The 22,976-nt window shown below is 37.3% G+C and overlaps 1 protein-coding gene across 2 annotated transcripts in view; it reads right to left on the bottom strand.

Moving 5' to 3' along the window:
- NPEPPS (aminopeptidase puromycin sensitive) overlaps positions 1 to 20,822 on the bottom strand; it is a 65,306-nt gene extending 44,484 nt beyond the window's left edge. The window contains exons 1-2 of one of the 2 annotated variants that reach the window (XM_087826159.1): positions 20,442 to 20,822; positions 11,088 to 11,172 (exon numbers count right to left, since the gene is read on the bottom strand). In XM_087826159.1, the coding sequence (XP_087682285.1) occupies positions 11,088 to 11,172; positions 20,442 to 20,705 (349 nt within the window). In that variant the 5' untranslated portion in view covers positions 20,706 to 20,822. The remainder of the gene's footprint in view (positions 1 to 11,087; positions 11,173 to 20,441) is intronic. The other variant, XM_087826158.1, reaches the window with a different exon arrangement.
- Positions 20,823 to 22,976: the final 2,154 nt, after the last annotated feature.

Below are 22,976 nucleotides of genomic sequence, written 5' to 3'. Positions count from 1 at the left end.
TTCTTTAGATTTTGCTTCAGTTCACTAAATAAATACTTACTGAACACTTACTATATGTCTGATACCATGGAAGACCATAGGAAAAAGAACAAAGAATAAATAATTGCTGTTGGTCCTTAGGTTTTGATAAGCAGTAGTATAGACACAAACAGATAATTACAATATGGTGTGGTTAAATTAATAACAGGCAGTAGACTGTGGTGATTAAGGACCCTAGAAGCCAAGTTTCTTGGGTTTGAGTCAGTTACCAGTTTTATGGCCTACAGTAAGTTACAGAACCTCTCTGTACCTAGGGTTGTTGTCTATATGAATATGAAATGCACTTAGTGCCTGGCATACAGTAAGCAATGAATTCCTCATTATTTTTATTAGTATTACTATTAAACATTATCATTATTATGAAAAATTATGCACTTGGTTGGGCACCCAACGTGGTCTGAAGGTTAGGAAGACAAATGTACTTTCTATAATCAGATGATGTCCTCTAAAATCTTAAAACAACAGTCACTAAAACAATCCATATCGTGTTAAAGGTGTTCAAATAATGTTTAAAAATTTACCAAGTACAAATAAGATAAATTTATAAACTATTATATACTCATATAGTTTATATTTGTACATAACCATATGGAAACTTGACTATTTCTTATCTGAGAGTCTTCTGCTATCATTCAAAACCAATGAAAGTGAAAGTGAAAGTATGTACAATTTCAAACTTCATGTTCTTTATCTCCAACTTGTACTAAAAAGGAACAAAAGGGTTGGCTAACAGTATTACTTGTTCCTTCTAATGCAAGGATTTATTCAATCTGACTTCAGTTTGAGCTAATGGTACTTTATAGACCATTTATTTTTAATCCTCACCTGAGGATATGTTTCCATTGATTCTAGAGAGAGAGGGGGAGAGGGAAAGGGAGAGAGAGGAATGGGGGGGGAGAGAGGGAGAGGGAGAGGGAGAGGGAGAGGGAGGGGGAGGGGGAGGGGGAGAGGGAGGGGGAGGGGGAGAGGGAGAGGGAGGGGGAGAGGGAGAGGGAGGGGGAGAGGGACAGACAGACGGAGAGATGAAATATCAATGGGTTGCCTCCTGCTGGGGATCAAAACTACAACCTAGGTATGTGCCCTGACCAGAAATCAAAACCAAAACCTTTTGGTGTACAGCACGAGGCTCCAACCAACTTAGCCACCCATCCAGGGTGGATTGCTTATTTTTAAATGGATCTATCCTGCATAGAAAGGAGAACACAGTTCACACATAAACTTAGAAATCTCAACAAGAACAGGAATCAGAAACTTACGGTTTTATCTTAATGTTAACACTATACTAATTCCTCCTTTTTTTTTTTTTTTTTTTTTAATCCTGATCCAAAGATATTTTTCCCACTGCTTTTCAGAGACAGTGGAAGGGAGAGAGAGAGAAACATCGATGTGAGAGAGACACATTGATTGGTTGCCTCCAGATCGAGCCTGCAACCGAGGTATGTGTCCTAGGCTGCAATTGAACCCAGAACCCTTCAAGTCCGCAGGCCATTGCTCTATCCAATAAGCCAAACCGGCTAGGGCACAAATTCTTCCTTTTCGAAAAATATGTCTTTTGTTTGTCTTTATTATCTTTGCAATTGGTTTTAAGTTTCTTATAGAAACTTCAGATGTGCTTTCACACTTACCAAACTATCACTTAAATGTAAGTATTTAATAAAACTCCTTGAATGATCATACAAACGACAAAAACAACCACCTTGAGATGGGCGAGGTTTAAATAAATAATAAACGTCCATTTGTACATATAAGGAAAACTAATTTATTTAGAAAGTGAACTGAGTGGCAGAATCTGAGAAATGGAAGGTGACTTCTTGCACAATATTACTTGAAGTTTTGAACTTCCATAATAATCAAAGGTACTTGCTTCTAATACAGTTATGATGTTTACATAAATAATTATTTATGTATACATCAACAAGACTTAAATAAACCAAATGTTAAAGGGTTATAAAGGAGCCATATTGGTTTGGGAACCAGTACTTAAATGGAAGAATGTATTCACCTTTAAAGTTCCATTAAAGTGGGAAACAGAAAGGTGTGAGGAGAGAGAAACCTATCTCCAAAACTGCCACTGAATTGTTTATAGTTATCAAAGCATCTCAACACAGGGTCTGTAAAAAATGGTACAATTCTAATAAGAAACTGATAATGACTTCTTTAATAAAGTGAAATAGCCTCTTCATGTGTAGTTGCCACAATTCACAAATCTAAACTACTGGCAAAGTTGCTCCGAACTAAAGAGCTGAAAAAGTTTTCATTTCTGTTTGAAATAATGTCACTTTCATCTTTCAAGGAAGAGAGGGTAGAAGAGTAGATGACTCACACTTAATATCAAGTTAGTGTAAATTCTATTAAGGATTATTTTAAAGCAAGTTCTAATATTTCTGGAATGAGTCCCAAGATTATTCAGTGATCACAAAATGTTAATTGGAAATTCTAATTTGCATACCTATAACATCACATAAATCAAGTGCAGAAATATTAAATAAAATTTAAAAATCTAGAAAGACACCACAGAAGAGAATTCAAAATCAAAATCAAAATCAAAATATCCTTTCAGTAAGCTGAAGATTACCATGGAGGTAGAAAGCTAATTTTTAAAATTTACTCAACTGACAGATTTGACTGGTATGTAACAAGGTTAAAACACAAAAGAAAAAACTGATAAAAATATTTGCAATATATAAAACAAAGGGTATATCTAAATATATAAAATGTATGTTTAAAGCAAAACAAAATGGGCAAAAAGTTTAGATGTACAGTTATTATAAAAAAACCAAAAAGCCATTAATTATAGGAAAGGTATATTCAACCTACTAATAAAAGGTTCAAATAAAAACAATATATTTTTCATTTCTCTAGATTAGAAAAGAATATAAATATTGATAATAATACCTAGGGTAATGGTCGTATAGATTAATAACACCACCCAGTGTAATGGTAGTATAAGGAAAAGAACATTCTCATACTCTTGACGGGAACGTAAAATAATGAAACTTTTTAGTGGAATATTTGATATTATGTATCTATAACATAATTTGATATTTATTCAAAATTTAACACAATACTCTTATTATGTTTTTTTAATCCTAACCTGAGGACATTTTTTCCATTGCTTTTCAGAGAGAGTGAAAGGGGGGAAGAGAGAAACATCGATGTGAGAGAGACACATTGATTGGTTGCCTCCTACACATGCCCGGGCTGGGGATCGAGTCTGCAACTGAGGTATGTGTGCCTTTGGTTGGAATCAAACCCAGGACCCTTCAGTCCACAAGCTGACGCTCTAACTACTAAGCCAAACCAGCAAGGGCAGTACTCCTACTTTTGACGCAACTTATAGGTATACCACTCTTACTGGTGCACAAAAGATGTTCTCTGTACTGTTTATAAGTGCCAAAAAAGGGAGGGATAACCAAGATGTATAATATTAAGAAATGGCTTTGTAAAACAATACATCAATACAAATAGCCTAGAATACTAAGCCTTTGTAAGACATAGCTACATATACTTCCTTAAAAGATGTATACCAGATTAGGTTAAAAAATCAAACTGCAAAACATTATGTATATTATAATCTCATTTCTGTAATTAAAGGAAAAAATTGAATGTATAAAAGAATTCATATCAGATTATTAACATGGTTACTTCTAGGAGTGGAGGGATAGGTGATACAATGAAGAAAAAAAAGAAGAGGACTTTCATTTTATATTCTATATTGTTTGATTTTATTACAGCAAACATGTATTTCTTTTATAATTTTAAAATATAAGCAAAACAATATATTAAATACCATGTGATGACGATAACCTATAATTGTTTTATAACTGTTCACACTTTAAAAATCATTCCTGTGCAATGTTTATAAAAGTATTTTAAACTTTAATAACAACCTTCAGATCATTAAACTATCATCTTAATATTTGCTAATGATAATTTGTATCTGGATTAAGGCCAGTAACCTTTGAACCTACAACTAGTTGAATGAAATATCACCTGCTACAGTCTCATAATGAAATATGTTTCACATTTTTAAATGACGCATCTAGACTTTTGCTCTTGGCTGTGACAGCTTAGCTGGTGTCAGAAAACTATAAAAAATGGATGAAAATGTTTTAAGTGTTTGGGAATCACACAAAAATTTACTCTATATTCACAGGCTCTTTATTCATTTGTTGCATGCATTGACATGCAACATAGAGAACATAGAGGCCAATAAAAAAAAGAGTCATAAAGTTTGCAGCAGTCTCACTGGGCTGAGGAGAGAAAAATTGGAATTAAGGACTATTAAAGCAGCCAGGATTCAAAGGCCAAGATCCCAGAAAAATGGAATAAGAGATAAAGTTTAACATTCTTCATTCAATTTCCCCTCAAGACATGTGCTGACTACCAGATTTAAGCAGTTTTATAATGGTACAGAACTAAAAATTGGATTTTAGGGCCCAAAAAGGAAGAGAAAACCTTAGTAAAGATTCCTGACTGACCCGGCCGGGTGTGGCTCAGCAGTTAAGCATCAACCTAGGATCCAGGCCATCGGGGTTCGATTCCCGGTCAGGGCACATGCCAGGGTTGCGGGCTGCAGCTGATCAACAACTCTCTCATCACTGATGTTTCTGTCTCTCTCTCTCCCTCTCCTTTCCTCTCTCTGAAATCAATAAAGATATATTTAAAAAAAAAAAAAAAAAGATTCCTGACTGGGCTACAAACCAGCAATAAGAACAAATTGAAGGCAAAAAACAAAACAAAACAAACTTAACTGGATCAAGATGATTTCACTTAGTGAAACACTGAAAGCTTTTCCTCTAAGATCCAGAACAAGACAAGAATGCCTGTTTTTGCCACTGCTATTCAATACAGTACTAGAGGCTCTAGCCAGACTAATTAAGCAAGAAAAGGAAATAAAAGGCAAACAAACTGGAAAGGAAGAAATAATTCTCTCTGTTCACAGACAAAATAATAGGTTTTTTTAAATCCCCAACTGAGGATATTTTTTCCATTGCTTTTCAGAGGGTGGGAGGAGAGAGAGAAACATCAATGTGAGAGAGACACATCAACTGGTTGCCTCTCGCATGCACCCCAATTGGAGCCAGAGATCGACCCTGCTACCAAGGTATGTGCCCTTGACCGGAATCGAATCCAAGACTCTTCAGTCCATGGACAAATGCTCTAAACCACTGAGCCAAATCAGCTAGGACAGACATAGGTTTTTAACAAATCAATAGTACAGGAAGGAGTGAGACTGGCTTGACAGCATTTGATATGAAAAAGGTTTGGGTTTCACTAAATCCAATGCTGTCACAGTTTCATGAAAAGACACAATGTCAGATCAAGAGAGATAATAGTCTCACCACAGTTTGAACTGACCGGTTCTGGCTGCCACGTGTTAAAGAAGATATTGATGAACTAGTGTATGCCCTGTGAGAGGTCAGGTTGCAAAAAAATCCAGTAAGTTTGCCAGGTGAGGAAGAATGGGTCAAGCTTAGAGATGTTAAATATGGGGAAGAGAAGACCGAGGTGGGTAAAGAATAGCTGTCCTCAGCTGATTTGACAAGTGTAAGGCTAACACTATGAAGTCGCCAATGCGCAACCAGTTCGATGTCGCTTGGCTCAACCTAGTAGAACAGGACATAGACACTTTTTGTAATGCTGCAGAAGACAAACGAGAATCATTGCGTGAAAGAGGGAAGCAAAGATACATGAGTATAGGAAGGAGTTTGTCACAGTCAGATGCTCTAGAGCAGACTGAGCTGCCTTACAACGCAGGAGGCAACCAATCGATGTGTCTCTCTCACATCGATATTTCTCTCTCTCCCAAAACTCAATACACCCTGGAACAGTAAATAAACCAGAGACAAAATAAAAACGTTATCTCAGCCCAGCCGGGCATGGCTCAGCGGCTGAGCATTGACCTAGGATCCAGGCGATCGGGGTTCAATTCCTAGTCAGGGCACATGCCCGGGTTGCAGGCTAGGCAGCCGATCAATGGCTCTCTCATTATTGATGTTTCTATCTCTCTCTCTCCTTCTCCTTTCCTCTCTTTAAAATCAATAAAGATATATATATTTTTAAAAGTCTCTGATTTAAAAACAAACAAACAAAAAAATATTATCTCAGACACAGGCCACTTTAATGCTTAAAAAAAACTCTAAAAGCTACCTAAAAGAGATATTATGCTAGATTCTAAATCTTTTAAAAATATATACCACTGGAACATACACAAATTAAAACAATTTGCTTCATATATATAATATTTAATATTAATAGGCATATTATACATTATATCAGTTTCAATTAAGAATCTAGAATTTCATAGGGTTTTTCCTCTTTTTTTAAAATGATTTTTATTGAATTTTTTTTTAGAGAGCGAGGGAAGGCAGGGGGGACTGAGGGGGGGAGAAAAACATCAATGTGAGAAAAACATCAATTGGTTGCCTCTGGTACACACCCAGACCAGGGAGTAAACTCGCACAACCTGGGCATGTGCCCTGAATGGGAATCGAACCGGCAACCTTTCAGTGCATGGAAGAATGCCCAACCAACTAGGCCACACTGGCCAGGGCTCTCTTTTTATTATTATTATTATTATTATTATTATTATTATTATTATTATTATTATTGATTTTAGAGAGAGATGAAGACAGAGGGAGAGAAAGAAACATCAATGTGAGAAACATCAATCAGCTGCCTCCTGTACACACCCTAACCGAACCCGAAACCTGGGTACGTGCCCTGATTGGGAATCAAACTGGCGACTTTTCAGTGCATAGGACAATGCTCAACCAACTGAGCCACATTGGCCAGGGCAAGTGTTTTTCCTCTTTTTAATGAGATGGCTATGCTCAAGTCTTATCCTCATGTCCAAGTGATAAAGAACACGCATAACACACTACAATTCCCTGGAATCTCTCTTCAGAGGTTGCAAATTCAACAGAACTGAATATGGCCCATAAATATGTTCTGTTTGGGCAGAAAAGTTCTTTAAAAGTTGAATATATTTATATGAGACGTGTACTCTCCAGTACAACTTCTGTCCCAACATTTTTACTTTCCTACATCCAGCCCCACTTATTCATGTTTGTTATCTGCTTAACCCCAAGAATAACTTTGGTTTGAGGCCCCCACCATATAGCATTATTTTTATTATTAAAGTTATACTTGGGTTCCTTTTACATAAAATTTCCTTCTGAAATTCTATATCATATTTCAATACATTTATATTGGAAATAGATATTTTCCCTTCTCTTTCAATCTTCCTGATTTGAGGGCTAGCACTTAACTAGTTCTGTATGGATTTTCAGAATGATGACATAGCAACTCTATTGCAAGAGATGGTGGTTTATTAATGCTATTATTAATTCACACATAATTGTATGACAGAATATACATTACTAATAGCTGGATAAAGGCTTATGATCAAGTGTCAGGAATCTTTCCTTTTTTTCAAGTTAATAGTTTTGCTCGAAATTATTAATGTTTGGCACTATTTCTTCTGATTAAACTGTTTGATCCTTTTATTAATCACACACATGTACATACACACACACTAAAAAATACAATCCTACTTCAAGAATAAACATGTTAAAGTTTACATGCCTTATATGGATAAACCAAAGTGATGCTGGTGGATCTGAAACTATGTATTAGAATTTTGTGTGAAATATTATGTCACTGATAAAAAAACTTTTTCTTACACAGCTAATTCTACAAACATATATGTGGCAAGAGTATACTAAGGGAAAAGTTGGTACAACTCTTTCAAGTGATCATTTTCTATGTGGCTATGCCCAAGCCATCTATTAATGATAAATTAAAAGACTCTTTACCTGTCAGGACCTGAGTCCAGGCACTCAAAAGTTTCATACTTCTCTTGAAGAAGCTGATGACAATACTAATCCCTGCACTGTGTAGGGAGGTGCATTCCTTGCAATGGCTTAAGTGCTAGTGATTTCACCAACCCTTGAAGTGCAGAACAGTAAAAAAACAGTTTTCAGCCGTTTTTCTTACTGATTTCTCATTTAAAATATTACAAAGTAAGATCTCAAGTAAGTTTTAAAATAAATTATTTCTGTTTAAAAGGCAGTGCATTAGTTTAAAGAGACACATGCCAATAGATCTTTCTGAGTTACTGCACATATCACAAGTCGGCCTTTTTTATCAATTAAAAACTTATACAAAGAAGCAACAAATTTATGCTTTCAAATAATTTTCTGATTTACCTTAAAGCACCAAGATTTGGTGGCTACAGATACGTAAATCGGTCTTGCAGAAGGCACTCAACAGTATAAATAGGTAATACATGAGATTAGCTGGGTTAATAAATTGTATCTCTCCTACTGACTCATTTGTTCCTGTGATCAGCATACAGCCCTGGGAGGAGCTGGCAGTCAAATTCATAACTACTAGTTTATAAAGAAACAACACGTTACACTCTCTCATAAGATAAAAATGAAAAATGCTGCCCTGGCTGGCATGGTTCAGTGGTTAGAGCGTTGGCCTGCACACCCAAGGGTCAATGATTCGATTCCAGATCCAGGGCACATACCTGGGTTGCAGGTTCAACCCCCGGCCCTGGTCAGGGTGCATGCAGGAGGCAACCAATTGATGTGTCTCTCTCACACTGATGTTTTTCTCCCTCTCTCCTCCTACCCCCCTCCCTTCCACCTTCTCTGAAAATCAATGGAAAAATATCCGCAGGTGAGGATTAACAACAAAAAATAATACTACTATGTCCAAAGGCAAAATTAAGTTATACATATCGATCGATCGATAGATATCTGAAAGGCCAAATCTATCTTTGTTTCTGACTGAAATCATAAAATGCCAAATTCATATAACTTCCCATTCTCTTATAGTCCAAAATAAAAAGGGCTTACACAGGATTCCAGGATTTTCCTTTTGCTGTAGGAGAAATGGGTTAAGAAATGTACCTTAGCTAGTTCTAAAGAAAATATTTTATGTATCTAAAAATATTTAATGTTTTATTTGAATTCTCTCCAAATCCTCTTCACTTCCTCAAAGTTTTCATTTCTCTTCTGACCCTCTTAGTGAGAACACTAACACTACTTTCTTGAGATTCAGATCATTATGAGCTTGGCACCATCCAACACATTTAAGTTCTCAGAATTCTTACTTGACATTTTAGTAGAGGAAGATAAAAAACAAAACTGAGCTGAAATCATGCCAGTTGGATGGTGCACATTTCTTTTACTGTCTCTACCTATCTATACTGGACACCATTAAAAAACCCTATTTTGAATTTAGATGTTCCCTACCTACAACAAAGAAAGCTTGCCTTGATATGCTTGGCTAACGTGCTTCCATTTTTCTTCAGTTAAAGAAATTAAATAATCTCTCTTACATTTACCAGTTTTTTAAAAGTTGGCATGCATTCAAAGTCCATTTGAAGGATCTGTTTCTCTAACTTAAAATCACAGCAATTTGATCTCATTTACAATCAACTGAACATAAGTACTTCTTGGCAATAATATGCTCAACTGCTACTTACTTTTGTCTTTCTATAGTTAAGATAATTTAAGAAAAATTCATGAAATAAATATTGCCAAGCCTTAAAATGTTACTTGTATACTTCCTTTCAGTATAATGTAAAGGAGAGGGGAACCAGCAATACAAAATGTAAATTAATGCCCAGCCGGGCGTGGCTCAGCAGTTGAGCATTAACCTAGGATCTAGGAGATCACGGTTCAATTCCCGGTCAGGGCACATGCCCGGGTTATGGACTCGAACGCAGGAGGCAACCGATCAACGACTTTCTCATCACTGATGTTTCTATTTCTCCCTCTCCCTTCCTCTCTGAAATCAATAAAGATACATTTTAAATTAAAAAAATAAATAAGTAAATTAAAAGGTCAAATTTCTAACTTATTTTATATCAAATGAGAAGACTTTCTAAGAGGAAGTCTCAGAGTAGGAGAGACTAACCAATAAATCATTTTGACAAGGAATGTCAAGGGGAAGCAAAAAATTAAAAGAAACTCAGCTCCAGTATTAACATATCTGTGAGTTTATGACAAACTTGATAACTTAAAAGAATGTAGCTTATGTAGAAATGTTTATGCCAAAACTAATTACTAAATGTAATCCTTACTGTAATTACAAGATCTAAAATAGTTCTCACTTTAGCCCGGCCGGGCGTGGCTCAGAGGCTGATCATCAACCTAGGATCCAAGAGATTGGGGTTTGATTCCCGGTCAGGGCACATGCCCGGGTTGCAGGCTAGGCAGCCGATCAATGACTCTCATCATTGACTCTCTCTCTCTCTCCCCCTCCTCTCCTCTCTCTGAAATCAATAAAGATATATCTAAAAATAAATAAATAAATAAATAAATAAATAAATAAAATAGTTCTCACTTTAAAGGTGTTCACTGAGTTCCTACACACTCTATACCATGTTTCCTTTTAATCTATTCTTCTCTGTGACTAGCTCCATCACGTAGCTTCTAACCTTCATATTTTATTTCATGAAGCAAATATTTTTCTCTCAGTTGTAAGGCTTATCTCAATTTTAATCTATAGTTCAAGAGGAAAAAAATTTTTAAGAAAACTACATATGAATTCCCCTTGATGAGCTTTTCATGTTCAAATTGCTTAATTTTTAAAATAACTCTTCAGTTTTATATGCATGGTATTATATTTATTTTACACTTAAAAAGGTGATATGTCTAGAGTCACAAAATAAGTTAATGTTTAAAGTAGAATTAAAATTGTGACATTCCTTTTATCTCACAGTACAGATTACACTATTCAAATATTTCCATGAATATCTAAAAAATTTCCTATTTCTAAAATAACAAACATTGATAGCTTAACCTAAAAATGCATATTTATTCACACACACAAAATCACACACAAATACAGGGTGGGGCGAAAGTAGGTTTACAGTTGTTCATATGAAAAATAATACAATAATTAATAAATACAAGAATAAACTCTGTTTCACATATTCAACTGTAAACACCTACTTTTGCCTCACCCTGTACATATCATACACACACAAATAGGGACAGCAAATTAAAATGAAAAACAGCTCTTACCTTCATCTCCCTCTGGTACATATGAAGCTGTAATAATGTCAATATCAGCACAATTCATCACAATCTGATTGGTTGCCTGCCTCACCTAGGGGGAAAGAAAAACCAACAGTGTCATAAATAGCTTGATTAATAATATTTACATCTTCATCTTGGCCTAATGTATGTTGTGGGCATACTTTTTTAAACCCAGACATCACTAAAACCTAAACTTTTTATCCATTAATGGTAGAAATAAGTAAGTAGTTTTAAGTAATCCAAAGCAATCCACATTATATTAAAGCAATAACAGATGGATAAGTATTTCACAGAATTTAAATATCTGACCAGTTAGCTAAAAGAAAAGCACTTTTTTGGTACTTAAACCTTGATTTATAACTACTTCTTTTTTAAATTTTATTTCTTATACGTTGCAATTAATTATATATTATGCAACCCTTGAAACTCATCATGAGATCTTTTATAAGAATGGAGGAAGAAAGTCAGTATCATAAACTATGTCAGAACTTCATAAAACACTCTTTAAATTTTTTATTTTCCCAAAGAAACATTTTGGATATAACAGACACTAGTGACTCACCACCAAGACTAAATAAAGTTTTATTTAGGGCTTTGTCTTGCTTTAAATCCAAAAAATAAGTAAAATATAGAAATAATAAAAGTCCTTTCCTCTCTTCCTCATTCCCTGGAGATAACCACTATTCTACGGCTAATGTATTTAGTAGTTTTGATACATGTATAAAAATCAGCAATGTTTTCAATTTTATATAAATGGTATCAAATTGTGTATATAACCTTTTACAACCTTTTTTCATTTAACATTGTTTCTGAGATGGGTAAATGCTGATAAATGTATATCTAATTCATTCATTTTAACTCTAGCATAGTAGTATTCCATTCTATAAATAAACCAGTTATTTATCCATTTCCTTCCTGAAGGAAGTTAAGTTAGTTCTACTTTTTTGTTATTTAAAATAGTACTATAATGCCCAGCCGGGCGTGGCTCAGTGGTTAAGCGTCGACCTAGGATCCAGGCGATCAGGGTTCGATTCCCGATCAGGGCACATGCCCGGGTTTGCGGGCTGCAGCCGATCAATGGTTCTCTCATCATTGATGTTTCTCTCTCTCTCTCTCCCTCTCCCTTCCTCTCTCTGAAATCAATAAAGATATATTTAAAAATAAAGTAAAATTAAAAAAAAATAATAAAATAAAATAGTACTATAATATCTTGATCCATGTTTTCTTTTTCTTTTTTTAAAGATGTTTTTATTGATTTCAGAGAGGAAGGGAAAGGGAGAGATAGAAACATCCATGATGAGAGAGAGTCATTGATCAGCTGCCTTCTACAAGCCCACTACTGGGGATTGAGCCCAAAACCCGGCATGTGCCCTGACCAGGAATCAAACCATGATCTCCTGGTTGGTAGGTCAATGCTCAATCACCGAGCTACACCGGCTGGGAGATCCATGTTTTCTTGTGCACATGTTTTCTTTACCAAGAATTGTCAAATTACCCTCCAAAACAATCTCAACTGGCACTCCCATGAGCAAAGAATAAAGAAATCCCATTTTCAGCATCCTCCAAAAACACTTTAAAATTGTTGACAATCTGATAGGTATTAAATGGAATTCCACTGTTGTTTTAAGTAGAATTTCCCTGAGAACTAATAACATTGATTACTAAGCATTTAAAAAAATGTTTGCCATTATGTTTTTCCTCTGCAAATTGCTTGTTCATAGCCCTTGTCCATTTTTCAATTTGGTTGTAATCTTGTTTTCATATATTTGTTGCGTTACATAAAATCTCAAATTCATTTTCAGATATCTGAATGGTCTAAATCTAAAATAACAAAAATATAGATACCCTAAATGACAAAGAAATGCCTGCAGAGGCTAGTCAAGCAGATGAGTGAAATAGGCTGGGTGAAAGGTATGCATAAAGGAAGGCTATGCACAAGGGAGGGGGAAGTAGCTTCCCCCTCTTTTTAGAACCAACTTTTTAGAACCAACTAATAATTGCTGAACTGTAAAGCAGACTTAGTGTTGACAGATCTTCCCATTTTAAAAAAGCCACAAATTCAGATTTCATGTGCAATCTCCTAACTTTAATTGATGACAAGTAATTCAAAAATTTCAAAAACACTGCGTAGACCAAACAAAACCCATATGTAGATCCATAGTGCCTTGAGATCACTGAACAGACCACAAAACTAGGTAAGGATACAGGAGTAATGTAATATCTGTATGAAAAACCTATACCTCATAATAATCATTTTATTAACAACCCCATACATAGACATGATTAATTTTAAACTAAAATTGTCTGACCTATATTGCAGGTAGTATCTTATCAAGCCTATAACAGACTGTCAAAATCTCTAGCACATAGTGTTGGTTCATTATATATTTTGGCTCATTAAAAAAAAAAAAAATCCTTCACCCTGGCTGGGTGGCTCAGTTGGCTGGAGCATCCTCCTGTACACCAAAAAGGTGGTGGGTTCTATTATGGTCAGGGCACATATCTAGATTGCAGGTTTGATCCCTGGTCAGGGTGCATACGGGAGGCAGCCGATCCATGTTCCTCTCACATTGATGTTTCTCTCTCTCAAAATCAATAAAACCATATTCTCTGATGAGGATTAAAAAAAAAAAAAATCCTTTTCATAAATCAAATCTTGTTCCTAACAAAAAATGTCACTTAATAAACATATTTTTTTAAATTTAGTAAGTGATAATATTCCTTCACAGTGTTTATTTCACCAGAACACATCTAAACAGCACTAAAACTTTTATGCCCCAACTGGCCATTTATAGCACTACATTTGAACAACAACAACAAAATTTTTGCCTATTCATAAAAATGACTTTTTAAAAAATCAGAAACAGAGAAATGAAGCACTTACTGGGTGTTCTCCAAAGAGTAAAATGAATCAAAACCTTCCAGAGTTTGAAGTTTATGCCAACAGAATAATAACAGGAGTTTAGTTATGCATCTTAATCTTTATGTAGACAACCATATTTTCATTCAGCAACATCTACAGTAAATTTAATGGTAGCCAAGTGGTTAACCTACCAATGTCAGGATGCCTGTACAACACTACATATGCCAAATTATACTATTTATCTCACTACTATTATAACATTCTGAGAGAAAGTGTGTACTTTGGAAAGGCACGGTGCACAACATCCAGTTACAAGTACATTCCAATTCCTCCTGTGATTAGGGAAAGCCCAACTGTTTATACTAATGAATTAAGCTACTGTTGAACAGCTACTAATTTTTTTCCAAGAATATTGCCATTTCTGGAAGGGAAGCAGGAAAGGAACAAAGGGACAAAAATACTTAATAGAATTACACTCACATTTTAAAAAATCAGACAATATATTGTCTCATATTAGAGATGCACTTAAAACAACAGGATAATCCATAGAAAGTGCCTGTTGTAGCATTTAGTGCCTAATACCCAGTAATCACTGAATAGATATTATTAAGGAACACACACAAAGACCAAGATTAAATGTGCTCTAATCATAAAGAAGTTACTCTGAATATCATCTAACAGCATTCACCTAAGTTTATAAAGTGCCTGATCAGAATGATATAAAATTTAAGAACTATGTACTGTAATATATAGCACTTTGGATATCAGCATATATGCACTGCTCAAGAGAGGTAATTTAAAATATCCAGCCTGACCGGGTGTGGCTCAGCGGCTGAGCATCAACCTAGGATCCAGGCGATTGGGGTTTGATTCCCAGTCAGGGCACATGCCCGGGTTGCAGGCTCAATCCTCAGTTGGGGGGGGGGGTGCAGGAAGCAGCCGATCAATGACTCTCTCATCATTGACGTTTCTATCTCTCCCTCTCCCTCTCCTTTCCTCTCTCTGAAATCAATAAAGATATATTTAAAAAAAATTTTTAAATCTCCATAGACTTATGCGTGTGCTTAAGTGTTTGACTACTACAATAGAACACTGCTTTTTTTAATGCTTTCCCAACAATAGCACTGACCTGATGATTCTGTGTGTGATTTCTCACATATTAACATCATCATGTTAGTGCATTTTTACCTGTGTGTTCCACTATTAAAAATATAGGTAATAATGCAAAGGAATTTCAACATTAAGGTCTTCCGTTTTCAAGCTTAAAAGAGAGCAAAATGTTAAAGTTGGCATATAAAATTGTGTTAATAATAAGCTCATTTTCAACTTTTCCATTTGATGCTATTAAAGAATGGAATGTTAGTGCATTCTTTGTTTCAAACCCAGGGTTTTAAGTCTTCTTGGAGTCTCATACAGACTGCACTTCAACAGAATCAAAACTAAATAATGGCTGTACTGAAGAGACAGCTTGACCATTTGTAAGAATTTTACAACAGAAGTTTCCTATGAACTAGGAAGGCAGCAGACATCTTTTTTCCTGAATGAGTCTTTACTACAATCATTCAGAAATACACGTTACGTGTACTATAATAAGACTCGGGATTTTTTCTGATTGCCAAAGTCCTGAGATTTTAGTATAAGGAAATCTCCAGTGTGACGATTCCAAATACCAGTCAGTCTGATGTCTGAGTCACTTTGCCTAACAAGCAATTTCATCATTAAAATTTTGTAATAATTGTTGTCTTTGTGGAACAAGGCTATAGTTTCTAAAGACAATAAGGAGCAAATAATTAGTAAACACAAGTTGAGCCAAGTTTTCTAACAAAAGAGACATTGAAAGAGCACATTGCAGAAATTCATAATAATAATAAGTACCATTAATGTAAAAATGTTTAACATACAGAACATTGCTATTTATTGTCTGTGGCTGCTTACATATATGATAAAACTTTAAAACTATACATAGGAATAATACTCATCTACCTAAAAAGAAAAGTTACCTCTGGCTATGGATGGGTGAAAGAGATGGAAATGGGCCTCAGGGTATCTGTGACATTTCATTAACCCCTCCTCCAAAATCATGCACAGTCTGAAGCAAACAGGGCAAAATATTAATATCTGCTAAATCTAGGTGGTGGGTTACTTTTCCATACTTCTAAAATATGTCCTAATTTAAAATAAAAATTTAAAGTGATTACAAGTAGCCAAATAAATTGAGAACTACGTGCATGTATGGTGTTCAACATGAAATCTCCAAGATTTGGAGAACTAATCTCAGTTGACAACAAAACAGCTATTAGAAGACTCAGTCCTTTGCCACTGACTCACATACATTGAGAATAAGACTTAACTTTACAGTAAGAACAGGTTCATTTATGTAGCAAAGTTCAGAGAAGCTTCATAGTTTCAATTTACTACTTAAGACCACATTTATCCAGATTGTACTGGGCAGTATCAATTATCCAGAACCAGGAAGTAAAAAAAAAAAAAAAGAGAGGAAAAAAAAGCCTGTATGGAAAGCCAGAATAGATGATACAAAGTCCATACAATACAGCTCATACCTTTCACTCAGAGGAGAATCCATCAAATCCTCACTCAGAAATGTCTTTATAAATTCAAACAAACTTGCTTATCTGGTTACTAAGACCTCTTCAGATCAAGTTTGGTAAAATAAAAGAGGCAAGAAATTTCACAACAGGCAGCAACAAGGCACAATAAGCAGCAAAAATTAATTGCCTCACAGTAAGAAAACAAACAAAAAACTTTAAAGAACAGATATGAAATTAATGAACCACAGTACATAGTTTTGGGTAATCTATGGCAATAAGTATCAATGACAGATGTTCAGAATGATGTCTAGTATTTTAAAAATGAAGAAAGAAACCTAGATTATGAGGAAGTACAGAATTTTAAAGAAATAATACACTTTAGGAATATTTTCATCCTAATCAGTAAATATTTTTTAAAGTCTAAATGCCTCAAAGGGTAAGCTTCATTTATCTGGAAAATTCACTGTAGACAGAATTCATTGCCAACTGATATTAGATAAAGCTTAACATATAAGTTTCTTAGGTGTTTCCTCATAGATACATTTCAAGAAACAGAACAGATAATCTGAACAAATTCAATTTTTTATCATCAGTCTTTCAAATTTAATTTCTTAAGATCAGTGATCTAGCACAATGCTGCACAAATTATTAATTTTATCATTTTTTTAAAAACTACCAAAATTACTGCATAGAAAATATGCAAAATTGGGGCAGAAAATTCCGTAACACAGAGTTGACAATAACATCCATTTATGTGCCAACTATTAGTCTGCCAAACAAACTACTATATCTGTAACTTTCCTGTAAGTGCCAATTTAGTCATCATGAACATGAATATTTTGTTGGCAGAGGACAGGGATTGTCTAGTGTATTCTGACTTTGGCCTTGAAGGATGATGTTAATTTCCCTGGCACAGGTGAAACATTTCCATAAGAAAAAAAAACAAATATTGTTGTATAAACCACTATACAAGGATAATAAAGAATTGCAGCCATTCACATAAACTTGTAACCTATTTTTTAATTATCCACAAAGCAAGAAAATCAGAATTTGAAATAGCTACAAAAACCCACTGCTCTCAAATATCCTAAAGGGAGGAGAAAAGGAATGTTCCATTTCTCTAGGTCAGCGATTTTCAAACCTTTTCATCTCATGGCACACATAAACTAATTACTAAAATTCTGCGGCACAAAAAATATATTTTTTGCTGATCTGACCAAAAATAGGAATAACTGTGATTCATTCGCACCAGACAACTATTGTTGTGGTGACTGTTGTCATTTTTTATTTGGGTAATCTATGGCTCCTAATTTTTTGTTATGGGAAAAGAGGTCAGTGCCCGCACTAGTCAGGTATTGCATGTTTTAAAAATTCTTGTGGCACACAGGTTGAAAAATCACTGCTCTAGGTCCATAACACCATTTTAAAACCTGCTGAATTAGACCACACTCACTTATGTAAAAGACAACTACTTTTTAAATTAGCGCACACTGACTAATTTCTTCACCTTCCCCAAGAGTCCACACCCCAGGCCAGGTTAAAAATCCACTAAGTTTCTAATATGTAACCTGTACAAATACTCTGGGCTTATCATAAAATTCTGCAACTAAAGCAACCAAACAACTTGCATACTTTGTGTAATATGATTCCAACTATTAGGAAACTGACCCAATACCAGTTATAAATGTGGTTTCTAGAAATGTAATTTTGTCTACATTTTTAGATTTCCACTATAAGATACTACTTAATGCCACACTTTATTGCTCCAATCCATGGATTTCAAAAACATTAACATATGCTTTTTACTACTAATGTAACTTTTTACTAATGTTAATTCCTCTTCACACTTTCAAAGGTGGCAATTCATACAATTAAAGAGTCCGATTATCCTTTAATAACACCTGTTAGAATTCACTATCTAATGCCATCTTTCATCTGTGTTACCACCTAGCCTGAAAGGGATTTCTGAAAAGAAACATTTTGAAAAGTTCATGTTACTAAAAAAATTCATATATATTTCCTTGTATCAAGTCGACAAGTCTCTCCTAATATCTAGCAAATTATCATGTGTTTCCTCAATGGCCTAAACCAGTCTTTAAATATTTCTCATCTCTTTGGAAAAGCAAGTGGAAAAGGGAAAATAAATACAACACTGCTTGCTGTTCTATCCTAACTCTCAAATAAAACTGTCACTTCCTAATAAAATAATCATTTAAAAATCTTCCTTGACAATTTTTTTCCTGAAAATTTCCCCTAAATATATGTTCCTCTCAGAATTATGAACCTATTATGCCAACTAATGGGGTAAAGAAACGATTTTTTAATGTTAGTCTTTCCAAATCATGCAAACTCATTCATCACTAGGTCCTTCCTTTGCCAAGTCACAAGACACACTACTGTTTACAATCCCTCCCATCTGCCCCCTGCCAATATATATCAAACACTCTAGTCACTTGGCTTAAACAAACAACATCTCCCAAATAACCCTTTCAAATCCCAATTTCAACCCAAGATGCATTCATTCTGATTCATTTTCTTAATGGAAAATTTCTAAATCATCTGACTTTCACAGGGTTAAGTTTTGCCTTTTGGTGCAGCCAGACCCTGGAGCCCTCATGCTTTCACACAAGTGGCCCAAATATGACAGTACACTTTTAAATTCTATACTTTTAGACATATTTTTAATCTGAGTACTTGGCTTTCAAAGACAATTGCCAACTTTCAATTCATTCAAACACTAGTCTACATTTCTTTCATTTTGCTGCTACATACACACCCTGTTCTTTAAGATTGAGGCCTACTGATTTTTCCTCTTGACTGCAGTGGGAAGAAAAATGAAACAAAATATTTTTACCATCATTCTTTTTAAAGATAACTGCTAAACAGTTCCCATTTTTCATTACAGACTTCACATAATACATCATATAATATGGTATTACAAATGTCTGCTGTTCAGGACCTTTGTAGGGCATCAATATTAATGATCTCCAAAATCAAACAATACTTCAGATAATGCTGCAGGGGGTGAGGGGAGGTGGGGAGAGCATGATTCACCAAAAACTGCAATGAAGAGTAATGGAATATTTTCACCAGTGGTATGCTAAACTAATAGCTTCTTTGAGAGGAAGGTACTGCTAAACAACCAATGCTCTAGCAATAAATCCACCTGCTTCAAAGGCTGTAAAGCTAGGAAGATGGCAGGAAAAGCGGAGATGGGGTCCTCCTTCAGCTTCTCTAGGGGTTAGGAGAGAATAAAGTCACTGCTGCACTGTCACTCGAGGAGAAGGGGAGGGGGGAGGGGCGGATCATCTTGGAAACCCAGCCCCTGGGCCGGAGCAGGCGGGGAGAACTCAGCAAGGCTGCCTGGGATTAACATTCTCCTTCTCACCCTCTCCCCCCTTCTAGAATCTCCCCTCCAGGCTAACGCGCGGCGGCCGGAGTAGTCCCAGATGACCGCCCCTTCCGATGTGTCCTCGGTGGGGCGTACGTAGAACCACCGAAAAGAACTGAGTCAGGAGGCTGAGATGGAGCGTGGACTCCGATAACCCCTCTGGCCTCTTCCAACACCCTCCAGCCTCTTCCAGAACACTACCAAGCCCGGAAGGGCCGGAGATCAGTGGGGATGCCCCACACAGGTGTGCTTGCCCCGGAGGGGCGCACGGGCCCGGCCCGCCGGCTCCCGCAGCGCTCCCCGCAGCGCGGCCTGGACCCCAGCCCAGCAGGGCAGAGCATACTAGACCCCGCGCCCCGCGGCCGCCTCGGAGGGGCGCGCCCGCCGGGGAGCCAGCCTCCCCAGTCCCAGGCCCGCAAAGCCCAGGCCCGCCCGCCAGCCCGCCCTCCCGGCCGGGCCCCCAGCCCAACCCGCGGGCGCGGCCTAACTAATTGCTTGCCCCGCAGCTCGCCCCCGGCGCCCGAGGGTCGCCGTACCTGGGCGGCGGCCTCCAGCTTGCCCTCGAAGGTGAAGTCCAGCAAGTCGGGCTTGAGGCAAAGGCTGTAGTTGATGGGGGAGACATCGGCAGGCAGCCTCTCGAAGGGCCTCTTCTCCGGCATCGCGGCGAGGCCCAGGCTGTGGAGGCGGCGGCGGCGGCGGCGAGAGGAGCGGCTGAAGAGGAGAAGGAGGAGGGGAGGAGGCGGAGGGCCGAGGAAGAGCAGGCGGCGAGCGAGGGAGGGGGCGGCGGCTGCCAGCCACATCCACCGAGCGCGGGCGACCGCCTAAGGAGAGCTACCCCGGGGATCCTGGGGGACTGGGGCGAGACCCAGCCCGAACGCCAGGGGCCGGGAGGGAGTCTATGCGGGCGGGCTGACTGCCTACGGGGAAGGGGGCGGAGGGGAGGGCAGGGGAGGAGAGCCTGGAGGGAGGGAGCGAGGGAGGGAGGCGGTGGCAGCGGCGGCAGCTGCGTGCGCGGCCCCGGCTGCCGGGCGCGCCCCCGCGCGTGCGCGCGCGCCCGGGCAGGGGGCGGAGCGGCCAGGCCGCAGCCGGGGGCGGGGGCAGGGCGCGGGGTCGCGGGCGCGAGCTGCGAGCCCGAGGCGGCCGGCGGCGCTGCACCTGTCCGCGTCGCCGCGGAGAGGGATGGCCTTCTAGAAGGGCCGGGAAGGACTTGAGAAGCCGAGGGAAAGGAGTGAGCACCACCCCCGCCCCAAGGTGTCTTTGGAAACTGAAGCCTAGTTAGTTGGTCAGGGCAATCAGGGTTAAATGTTAAAATATCAATTCAGAGCAAAACCCTAAACCTGATTTTTACCTCCAGATCAGTGGAAAGCCGTGACCCGAGGCTCTTTAGCCGTAATTATTCCTGTTATTTTTAAGTAGCAACTTCAAGAGATGATATGAAAAAATTTGTCAGGAAACTTTTAATAATCCACGTTCCTTAAACCAATGCGATTTGGACTTTTGAGGGCGTGATTTCAAAAGTTAGGAAGATTTTTGTTTCCATGATTTAATGTTCAAAATAAGATGTTTTACCTTTTTTCCATTTTCATCTTTGTTTCTGCTTTTAAAAAGAATAAAAAACCCTTTTCCAATTATGGCCTCTCGAAAGGTAAATTAGCTGTGACTCCCTCAGCTCTGTAGTAGCTATCTAGCAAATTGAGGTACATATATATTTAACGTAAATATATATTAATTATATGTAAATATGTATATCTTTTAAAATATTTTAAAGTGTTAGGGACAAGGAGATTTATCCATAATCCCCATATGCCTTTATAGAATCTTCTCATGTAGAACTCCTTAATTTCTAAAACTCTAATGAATGTTGTACTAGACCAGCACTGTACAATTGAAATATAATGTGAGCCAACTAGCTTTAAACTTTCTAGTAGACACATCAAAATTTTTTAAAAAGGAAAAAGGAAACAGGTGAAATTGATACATCTTATTAACCCTAACATATCCAAAATATTATAATTTCAAAATGTAATCAGTATAAAAATACTAATGATTTTTTTCTGTGTTAAGGCTTTGAAATCTAGTGTGTATTTTACATTTACAACACATCTCAATTCTGACTAGCCACAGTTTGCATGCTCAGTAGCCCCATGTGACTAGTGGCTACTGTATTAGACAGCACTGTCTTGGGCACTGTACTTGCCCTCTCATCCTCTGAATCCTAGATACCTTTTAAGACAGGCTAAAAACCCAAAATGCTTTCAAACTAACATGTGAAGTGGGGCCTAAAAGGATGCATTTCTATGAGCACTTTTTGGTCATACAGATAATAATAGAGCAATAATCTAATTAACTAATAATTGAATAATAATGTATTGTGTGCTTACTGAACACTTTTCATGTATTAATTCATTTAATCATTTCAACAACTGTGTTAGGTGGATGCCATTATCCCCATTTTACAGAGGTTCAGTGACTTGCCCAAGGTCATAGCTAATAAGTAGTAGAGCTGGCATTAGGGCCCAGCACCTCCCCTCCCCCGGAAAATTTTGCAGCAGTTTTCCTATTTTTCTAACTCTCTAGTTTTGTTTTCTTCTAGTATATCTGTATCTCAACTTCTTAAAAAGTTATTTTCATTATGCAAGAACCCATAAGGATCTTTTGTCCATTAAAGAAAATTTGGTTTGTAACCATTTAAGGCTCTCTGCGAACTGTCCTTGCCATTTTCTCAGACTTGTTTCTTCTTCTGTTTTTAATATGTATTCATTGATTTCAGAGAGATGAAGGGAGAGGAAGAGAGAGAGATAGAAACATCAATGATGAAAGTAATTGATTGGCTGCCTCCTGCCCACCCCCTATTGGGGATTGAGCCTGCAACCCAGGCATGTGCCCTGACTGGGAATCGAACCTCGATCTCCTGGATCCTAGGTTGATGCTCAACTGCTGAGCCACGCCAACTGGGCAGACTTGTTTCTTCTTGTCCTTTAATATAGATTCTCCAATCTTAGCAAGCTACCCTATTTACCATTTGACCCTTACAGCTTGCTGATGCTCTCTTCTGTACCATTGCTCATGCA

Source organism: Miniopterus natalensis, chromosome 17, assembly GCF_054644295.1.
Source record: "Miniopterus natalensis isolate mMinNat1 chromosome 17, mMinNat1.hap1, whole genome shotgun sequence".
NCBI lineage: Eukaryota > Metazoa > Chordata > Mammalia > Chiroptera > Miniopteridae > Miniopterus > Miniopterus natalensis.
The sequence above is the reverse complement of the archived record's forward strand: the minus strand, read 5'-3'. Positions and strand labels throughout refer to the sequence as shown.